General features: G+C 43.0%; 1 protein-coding gene across 4 annotated transcripts in view; it reads right to left on the bottom strand.

Annotated features, from left to right (window-relative positions):
• Positions 1-5289: 5289 nt before the first annotated feature.
• The window catches only part of spag9b (sperm associated antigen 9b), a 37950-nt gene continuing 32809 nt past the window's right edge, over positions 5290-10430 (bottom strand). For 3 of the 4 annotated variants that reach the window (XM_082544048.1, XM_082544047.1, XM_082544049.1), the window contains 12 exons: positions 10100-10271; positions 9749-9949; positions 9500-9656; positions 8557-8685; positions 8369-8449; positions 8211-8278; positions 7979-8127; positions 7720-7891; positions 7527-7640; positions 7172-7351; positions 5978-6109; positions 5290-5890 (listed from right to left, as the gene is read on the bottom strand). In XM_082544048.1, coding sequence (XP_082400174.1) covers positions 5787-5890; positions 5978-6109; positions 7172-7351; positions 7527-7640; positions 7720-7891; positions 7979-8127; positions 8211-8278; positions 8369-8449; positions 8557-8685; positions 9500-9656; positions 9749-9949; positions 10100-10271 — 1659 coding nt within the window. In that variant the 3' untranslated portion in view covers positions 5290-5786. The remainder of the gene's footprint in view (positions 5891-5977; positions 6110-7171; positions 7352-7526; positions 7641-7719; positions 7892-7978; positions 8128-8210; positions 8279-8368; positions 8450-8556; positions 8686-9499; positions 9657-9748; positions 9950-10099; positions 10272-10430) is intronic. The other variant, XM_082544050.1, reaches the window with a different exon arrangement.

Raw genomic sequence — 10430 nt, 5'->3', positions numbered from 1 at the left:
ATGCTAAAATCTTTACATGCGATTTAAATGCTGTTGTGTAGAAGCCTTAATTTAGTGCGAATATACTCTTTTCCTTGAGCGCTATCGGTCCTCTCAGATAACTATTTAGCTGGGTTGATTTTCCCCCAAAATGTCAAACATCTAACTTAAGGTTACATCTTCCGTGCAACAGCTGTCATATTCTCTGTCTGAAGGTCATGACAGGGAGTACAAAATCAAGGTTGAGGGAGGGAAAAAAGGAAATCCGCTGTATATGCATCACTTAACCTCCTACTCCGCTATCATGACTGTGATCCATGACAGCCAGGCATTCTCCAAAGAGCTTGAGAAGAGATTAAAGCCTCTCTGTCTGTCTCTCATGCTGCTAAGCACCAGTTCCCCCTCATTCAAAGGGCTGAAACCAAGGCTTTGAATAGAACAGTCACAGACCAATCGCAGGCAGGGGAGGGGTGCCCCTGTCCTTCTAATAAAGTCACTGAGAAAACATTCACACTCTGTAGGTCGAGCACTCCACCTAGTGTTTGTGAAGAAACACAATCAAACTCTCTGAGGTGATACAAATGGGTAAAAGCAAACTCCAAATGTGCCCACACAATGAGCACATTCAGAGAAACACAAGGTGATTACGGGGCGACCGTGGCTCAGGGGGTTGGGAATCGCATCTGTAACCGGAAGGTCGCCGGTTCGATCCCTGGGCTCTCTGTCCTGGTCGTTGTGTCCTTGGGCAAGACACTTTACCCTAGCGCCTACTGGTGTTGGCCAGAGGGGCCGATGGCGTGATACGGCAGCCTCGCTTCTGTCAGTCTGCCCCAGGGCAGCTGTGGCTACAACTGTAGCTGCCTCCACCAGTGTGTGAATGTGAGAGTGAATGAATAGTGGCATTGTAAAGCGCTTTGGGTGCCTTGAAAAGCGCTATATAAATCCAATCCATTATTATTATTATTATTAAAGGAAATCCAAAAGGGCTAAGGGAAGTTTTACAAAAACAGGGCTTATTCCAGGACCTGCCACTAAATCAGGCACCTCCATAAACAGCAGAGTATTTTGGCACAACATCGAACATACCGAGGAAACGTCTAAGCTGGACATCAGTCAGCTTATTTAACTGTTTATTTCGATAAATTAACAATTAATTACGTTTGATGCCAAGTAAATTTGCTCCCTGGATTGTAGAAAGTGACATAACAGCCTCCATATGGTAAAAATGTTTAAAGGGCTTCAAACTGACTGAGAGGCAGCGCTGTCTTTATCTCTGCTATGTCTTTAAGTTATTAGCCTTAATTAAACCTGACTGCACTAGAAGCACCAACACTGACTAAAGATATTCCATTCTGTTTGTTACTTCCTTCAAACTGGAGAATGTTAAATGATCAAACGTTATTAGATGCAAATGGCTCAAATCCTGAGAATAAAAGAGGCATTTTGTCAGAGGTATCTTCCTCCCCACTGTCGCCAAGTGCTGTCTCAGGTATGTCCTGAGGAGTCAGCTGAATGGTAAGAAGAAGATCCGGGCGTCATCAGGTACCCTGCTGGGATAATAAGCTGGCCAAAGGAAGAGAAATATCAAGATCAGAATGCTTCTGACCATGCATGGAGGGTTTCACCCCAAGTCCAGCACCCTGAGGCTGTATGCTAAGTGGAAAGTAGGAGGCCGGGGAGTAGTGAGTGTCAGTACCACAGTCTCGATTGAGGCAACAAACATCCATGAATACATCAGGAAGATGGCCAGAACCGACCGCATGCTCAGTGAATACCAAAGGCAGCAGAAACCCAAGAAAGAGGAGGAACCATCATGGAAGGACAGGCCCCTGCACGGTATGTACCACCAGCAGATAGAGGAAGTGGCTGACATCTAGAAGTCCTGCCAGTGGCTGGACTGTTAGACAGCACAGGAACAAGCTCTGAGCACAAGATCCATAGAGTCTGGGGTCTATCACACCAGGCAAGACCCCAGGTGCAGGCTGTGTAAAGATGCCCCTGAGACAATCCAGCACATAACAGGGTGCAAGATGCTAGCAGACAGGGCATACATGGAACGCCATAACCAAGTGGCCGGCATAGTGTACAGGAACATCTGTGCCGAGTATGGACTGGAAGTCCCAAGATCAAAATGGGAGAAATGGTCGAGAATGGCTGAGCTAAGATCCTGTGGGACTTCCAGATACGGACGGACAAAATAAAATTAAAAGTCTAATAAAATTAGTGTTAATAATTACCAGATTTCTTTGTTTGTTTTAAACCAGCAAGGAGTCATTGCCGATCAGTGAGCCCATCCCAGGATGTCAAATACCGCCATTTAGTTTAGGTTAAGGTTACAAAGCAACTGGCATCCTTCAGCTCATGCCTCCTGTCACAGACATTGTGAGGTCTCCTTCATAATGGCTCAGATTTGGATCTAAACCGAAATCTTCCCCTAAATATAAACTGTTTTAGTGCCTAAATGAAATGGGACAAATGGCCGCCTGCAGGTTCAGTCTTGTGATTTTTCGCTACCATCGGGCCAACAGTGGATACAAAATGAAAGCATCTTAAGATGGTCATTGCTGTAAACTGTTATGTCCCTTTTCATCACTACCTATTCGACTTGACACAACTCGACTAAAAGAGCTACAAATAACATCGAAACTGAATAATAATCCAAATATTACAAACATTAGTTCTAATGTTTAGCAGCAATACAAATAATATTACACAGATTACAAAACACGCAACATTTCATTAATAGTTTACTGTTTGTAACAAAAGTTCAATTAGTGATTTACAGTTTAATGATGGTGTAACTCTAAAGTGTTACTGGATGGATGGCTCTGTTCGTTTCACTTTACAAGCAGAGCCACCATGTGTATAATAACCAATAATAATAATCATAATAATATACCCAGCAGACCAAACTTGCCCACAAAAGTTGCTTTAATTGATTGTTAAAAATAAGTAAGGCTATAGATGCTGCAGACGTACAAGATATTTGTACTGCAAACATGGAGGAGGAGCCCCTGCTGAGTTAATGAAAGCAGTCGCAGAGGGGAGGGATGACACAGCTGTGTGGAGGAGCTCTGCTGAAGGCTCTACAACAAAGTTTCCTCTGTCGTGCTGTGATGGGATGGAGCCGCCCAATCAGTGCCTCCCAGACTTCAGTTTGACTTCATTTCCCACGCTGGAGGTGGAAACTGATGCGTCTGCTGACAGGCAGCAGGGCTTCTGCTTTCAAACACCCCACGCTCACTCCGCTTCAGAGGTGCATAGCTGAGTAAAGTCATACAATAAACAAAAAACCCAAGCCACATTCATGTTTCATACACACACACACACACACATATATATATATATATATATACATATATATATATATATATACATATATACATATATATATATATACATATATACATATATATATATATACATATATATATATATATATATATATATATATATATATATATATATATATATATATATATATATATATATATATATATATATATATATATATAATCATATATATAATCATATATATTCATATTCCATGTACAAAGATACAATCTGAATTGCAAAGGCTCAATCATTGTAAATAAATACTGAAATGGCTAAATTGCAATATAATTACTCTTCTCTCCTGGAGAGAAGACGCACAAACACACACACACCCTCGCAAAACGAGAACAGGCCTCCGCTATAGTGGTTCAATACAAAGAACAAAACAAAAGTGCAGCGTGCTGACACGCAGGCCAGAGACCGTCTCCAGTGGACATCTGACACACTGCACTCAGTGGGGACAGACATGAAAAAGAAACGTTCATATGGAACATGGCAAACGGGGCTTTGCTGCCAGGCTGCGATATTGCTAATTGACACATATGTTCCAGTTTTGACCTCCTATTAAAAAGAAGAATTTTGGGGGGTGGTTGGGGGGACACGGGGTGATAATCCTCAGTGTGGCTTTTTTATCCTCTCAGTTTTAGGTCCAGCAGCACATTCTCTTTTCCCATACCCTAAAAATATTCCCACATATCAAAGTCTAAAAATAGATCTCATCTATACATTAGGAATTCTGTTAGAAAAACTCACACAGTATCTACATGGAGGCAGACTCACATGCTGCAGAAAGGTGCCATCACTTAAACCAGACACAACTATTGTTTTAGCATGTGGAAAACTTTATATTCTTTAACCTTTGGTAACAATCAGAGCATTGTTTTGAGAAAAAAATTAATACTCTGTTACACTCAAAGCCTTTAAATCAGTCCTCACGCATATCAAAGAGCCAAAGGACTCGACCTCATCCTGGATTCAGTACAAGTCTGTGGTGTGTAAACATAAAGAAAGTCCTTTCTTTAGGTTTATACAGACACAGCAGCTTCTGCTTGTTATGTCATCAAATGTTCTGTGAGTGAGTTAAAATGGTAGCTGCTACTGCAACTCCGTTAGAGCTGCAGTTTGTGCCTCTCATTCATTAACACTGGGTTCAGTCACAGAGCTAAGCATCGGATTTTCAGGAAACACAACAACCCCAACCATGCAGAGTCTAAAGACACGTCCTGGGAGGGGGGAAAAAAATCTCAAAATCAAATTATGTCCCAAGATTCATACAGACGAAGCAGCACTACATGAAGTGCCAGGAAACATTTTCAAGAGGACCATGAATACCTGTGCAAAACGAGACATTTTATAGTTGTTATAGAGCAACATTTGCTGCTGCAAATGCTGCAAACTGCTGCTGCATCTCTAAATTGTGCAGGTGTAACTACAGACACTACAGTAAGACTAATCAAATGCTAGAATTTCACCAAAACCAAAGCAGAAACAGCCTGTACCTCACAGCATGAAATTATTTGTCTGATAAAATTGGAAGGACAAACAGCACAAACATGATGCAGAAGTTCATTTCAGTGACTCGAAATTTGAGAATGTAAAACTCAGCAGCCTGATTGCTCACATTCCTCATTCAGCAGAGTCCAGAATTATAAGTTGCATATTTAAAAAAAAACAACAAACAAAGAAACACTGATTGTATGTGTTTGTGTTGAACGGACTAATTAGCTGTACAGGCTTCGAAGTTATTCTCATGGGTGAAGTTGGGAATAATAACATGGAAGTCTGTGGCACCTCTAGTGGCCATTAGAAGAACTACAATCTTTGGTGCTTCCACATGGGCTCTTTTTCCAGGGCTCGGTTCTGCAGCGTGGTGCAGATTTGTGGCCTGAATGTAGCGGCAACACACGAGGCACAAACTGGGCTACCATTACTGCAAATTGATTATTAGGATAGATAAACAAAACAGACACAAACCAGCTTGATATGTGGTGTATTGCATTTGACCTAAAGACTTTCAAAAGCAAAGTTATCAAATGAAGGCTTTCCATTTTACACTATTATGTGGCCACTTTCTGTTGTGTCTTCATTGACCGATTTTACATATGCCAAGTCCAGCATGGGCACACAGTAACTGGACTGAATGAAGGGAACCTGGAAATGTCAAATACAACAAATCAAAAGTAATTCTTCTGTCCTCAACAACCGCTTTACATTAAATAATATTAAAAGAGGCATTATAACAGATTACATTTCAAATCCATGAAATTAAAAAGAAAAAGAAAGAAAACAATAATAAAACAACATGCATCAAGGTTAACGTTGAGGAGGAGCTCAGAGCAGTTTTTGCTTGTTTTACTCTTTCTGTCCAGGACTGAGGAAGAAAAGAAAGTGCTGATTAAACTCGTAGAGAAGCCTCGCCCACCTCGACGACTCCGTGGTTTGAGAGAAAAGGCAAATCAGGCCTCGAGAGCTCAGTCCTGAGTCACCTGCCAAACGATAAGGTGGCTGCGCTCGGCTTTAGGCTGAAGTTTGATGGGGGCGTCCTCCGCCTCCTCCATCTCTCCGTCCTCATCGCCTGCAGACACACAAGTCGTCATGTTCTCCTCTACAACCACTGCGCCGTTACCGCCTGGTCTGTAAGCACGTCATGCAATAAACTCACCCATTCTGAAGTCGATGTAGCCTTCGCCTCCGCTCATCACCAGCATACACTTAGTTCCTTCCTGAGTTGTGGCATCTGCCGCCTTGTCGCCAGCTGCTTCTCCTGCACACGATGCAGATGCAGCTGCGTGACCTGAAAGCACAGAGGGACAAACTCCAGATCGCATCTGCTCAGCCACTTTTTTCTAGTTTTCACATTTAGCCCTTGTTAATTACCAGAATTACACCCAGTCAGATTTCAGCTCACTAGTTAGTCAGCTGTTTGAGAATGACAGGAACTATAACGAAGCATTGCCTTCCCTTTATTACTAGTCAATAAAGGACCGAGTTGTTGTGCTAAAGCATTGGATTTTATGCCTACTCAGTTTTAATGCAGAGTTAAGAAACAAACACGAGCAAGGACCGAAAGCCGAGGTTTGCATCACTTGTTTTGTCATCATTTAATTAGTGCTGTCAGCGTTAATCTCGTTAAAATGACGTTAACGCCATAACTGCATTAACCCGGCAAATCTCCGTTAGCAAGTTAGCGCGGATCGCCCCGTGCGTGGGGCTTCACGGAGCGAACGCGTTAATGAGTTAACCGCGCTAACACGTTGTTGACAGACTGGCTGCGGTCCGTAATGTGAACTTGAACTTGAAGGGAGGCCCCTCAAAGAAAGAGCCGCAGGTGTCGTCACTGGCAGCCGCCCTTCTGCCTTATGTTTGGGAGGGATCTAGAGTCCTTTCACTTTTCCTCATTGAATCTTTACAATCTCATACCACAATACTTTCATTTGTTAGATTTTAATGATTAAACTCCCTATATTTTGCTTTTTTCTATATTCTGTAACTATTTTATTGTATCTTTTTCCATCAGGTTTCTGGTCCCTCCTGGTTGTTAGCAGGCTAGATGAGATATATAATCTCCTTGGTCAGTTCTGGGTGTATCCTACTCTGTGAAGTGGAGATTTACTTATTAATTTTCCAGTTTTGGGGGATTAGTTGACTTGCCGCTCTTTCCTCTAACCAAGAACAGCTTTGGAGAAAATGTAACTCTGCAGTAAATAAAGACTGCCGTAATATCACATGTCTATTTAACAACGATTTGACACCATTAATCACATTGTTCAACTAAACTAAACCCTCAGGTTGTGAGTGGTTTAGAGCAGAGGATTTGGGCTTCTGCAGTTTGTTTAGTCCATTTCTGCTTGCTCACCTGGAACAGCTGTGAAGAACTTGACAGCATCACGGTGACCATGGAAAGAGAGCTGAGCGTGAGCCATGGAGCAGTATGGAACAAACGTCCCTGCTGTGACTTTGTCGCCACTGTCGTCACCATAAACACGGACTGCACTTCCTGGTTGGTTACCTGCTGCCTTGGTAACCTTGCTGGCTGCTAATGATCGAGCAGGAGTGAATCAACTATTAAGCAACATAATGTCATTACTACACTGCAACAGCTCATTCAGAGATCACACATAAAGGCAGCAACACATACAGAACAAATAAGCATAACCAAAGTCTCAACTAAGAGGTTAGAAAAGAACTAAACAGATCCAGCTCAGACTCACCCTCCGTCAGAGGAATGGAGATGATAACGCCATTGCCAGTTCCGATCCACAGACGGTTACACGACACCATCAGAGCCGTGATTCTGACAAATGAGAAGCCCAGTTTGCCCGTGCCTGGAACACAGACAAAACTTTTATCTCTGCATTTTCAAAACATGCTGCTGTTGTCAAGACGGACGATTGTAGAACTGACCCAACATTTTGCTGACATAGGGCTCGATGTCGACATCCTGGAGGTGCTGGTAGGTGTGAGCGTGGAACAGCCTGAGGGTGGAGTCGAGTCTGATGGACACCCAGATACCGTCGCCGTCCCAGGCCAGCAGACGTACCTGACTGTCCTTACGAGGGTGGGCATCAAATGATTTCTGCAGTGTACAAAGACATTAGCAGTTTAGACATGAAGCAAAGGGAAGATTTCAGAAGTGCTAATCATTACCACGAGGTTACTGTACCTCTATCTTCATGGCTTTAGGTTGCACCACATAGATCTTGTTCCTGAAGCCACACCACACCTTATCATGCACTACTGTCATGCAGCGGATGGAGTGGTGAGGCCTCCCCAAGTCTAACAGATGGTAGTTTGTCAGGTCCCACTGTCCATCTTACAAAATAAACTCAAATTAGACAGCTGGATAATGTGTACACACGTTAAAGAAGGAAGTGGCAACAGCTCAACTCTCTCACCTACACCTCTGTGGAAAATGGCTAACGTGCCATCAGAGAGGCCGACTAGCACACGCCCTTTCACGTGTCTGTGGGAGGAAATGTGTGAGAATTACATGTTTAAACAGGCAAATAGGAAGGAAATAAACTCCAGCTGCCACCTGTCTGAATGCACTTACACTATGCCGAGCACAGAGTCCTTCAGCTTTATAGAGTGAAGACACTTCTTCCACTGAGCCACGGAGGAGTGCACGTACACACTGGAATCACAGCAGGTGCATCGATTTAGACAGAGGGTTTTTTTTCTGTTTTTAAATTCAGTCACTTACAAAAGTGCTGAGTGAAAGAAAAATGAAAAAAATCTCACTATCCATTCTGTGCGCCCAGCCACATAGTGGGAAGAACACTGCTCATTTTCTGAGCCTCTTCTCTCATCAGGTCCTGCTCCTCTGCGCTGGGGTTCAAGCTCACGCCATCCTTCAGCAGATCGCTCTCCCTGCTCGTCAGAGAACACAGTAAATACAGTGTTTACATCAGACGTCTGCACTGGGACAATTTAATCTTATGTGTTTGGACCCGAGTGTCCAAGAAGGACTGATTGTGTGTGTTTGTTGTACTTCAAAAGAGCAAAAAGTCAGTTATCGTCGTTATGCTTGATCACCAAAAGGACAAAGTTTTCTAAATGAGTCCTGTTTGTCATCTGTCACTGTGAGTCTTAAACTTAAAAAGTGAGTGGATTAGTCACGCCGCTTCAATCAAAAGGAGACAAATAAAAATCTTGGACTGATTTTACCAACTTTCTTTTCAAGGAATAATGGATTAAATGCTTCACTGCGATGCACTGGGGATTAAGATACAGGACTGAGCAAAAGTCTCAAATCGTCCCACATTTCTTTCCCTTTTGCTCTCAAAAAGCAGCCAGATTTCAAAGGGTCCGGAGCAATAGTTCTCCAAGTTTGCTGAAGATCTTTCAAAGTTCTTCTTTGCACATTAGCTGATTAACAAAGGAATAAAGTGCGTGCCGGATATGCAGCCATTAAACATGCAGATCAGACAGTATATAATTCAGTATAGATCACGTTTCAAGGTAAAAGGCACACAGTCGATGAGTGATGCAGAAACAGAGCCTGACCTGAAGCTCTGATGCACTGCAGTAATCGTTCACTAATGTTTACATGCAGCTCACGATACAGTAAATGGTTTACAGCAAGCTATTGTTGCTGCTCTGTGGTTTGTTTATGGCTCTGAAACAAAGTGAAGCTTTTATTAGCAAGACTGGATCACAACACCACTTTGCCTCTTGATGTTACCTCTGAGAGTAGTTGGCTGGCGTCTCTACTTTGTGCTGTGCTCCCAGTGGATCTGTGAAGACGTGCTCAGTGTAGATTTCCCGCAGGCTTTCTCGTTGGTCAGCAGATTCTGCACTGGTCTCTGTCGCCTCTGTGGCTTCTTCCGCTGGTCTGGATTCTGGGGAAACCAATCATGCAGAAGCACAGTAGTTTTATTTTTGCAAATGTATCAGAAGAAGACTCCTTTGCAGTGATCCCGAAAGCTCTTACCGGCTTCTCCATCTTTTCCTGCTGTCTGAGGAACAGCTGTTACTCCCTCAGCTTCACAGCCCACCACTGTGATGCCTCCCAGCACGCTGTCGCCACCTGTTGAGCTGGTACTGGTTGCTGAAGAGTTGCCATCTCCCACCGGTCCCACCTCAGAGTTTGGAGGCACTTCTTCTCCAGCTGGGTAGTCTGTCTCTCTCGCACCTGAAGAAAATTAATAGAGAAATCGTGCTGTTCTTTATAACTGATGTGCGTTTTCTGCAGGCCAGTGAATGCCAAGTGAGTTATCTCCACAAAAAGGACAAAAGAAAAAACGTCTCCAACTGTGGGATACAAATACACTGATTAACTGACCTGGCACGCTTGCGATGCAGAGGATGTGAGAGTTACAAACAAAGAAGCCCTCCAGGATGTTCCCAGGCTGGTTGGCATCAATGACGACAGCTTTAGTAGTAGACTTGGTGGTGGTGCAAATCCACACGAGTGACGACAACTCCTCCTGGTGCCGCTGCTCTTTCTGCTGGTCCTGGATCCACAAAAACAGAGAAGCGGAAAATAAATTACTTATTAACAAACCTTTAGTTTCCAAAAGACAACAGCAAGACCCATCGGAATTCAAATAAAGATTAATTTGAACAAAGTTACTTTAATAGAATCAAAGAATAAAAAAAATACAAATTTGGAA

This window comes from Aulonocara stuartgranti (genome assembly GCF_965226115.1).
Source record: "Aulonocara stuartgranti genome assembly, chromosome: 8".
Classification (NCBI taxonomy): Eukaryota; Metazoa; Chordata; class Actinopteri; order Cichliformes; family Cichlidae; genus Aulonocara; species Aulonocara stuartgranti.
This window is presented reverse-complemented; position numbering and strand designations above follow the sequence as displayed.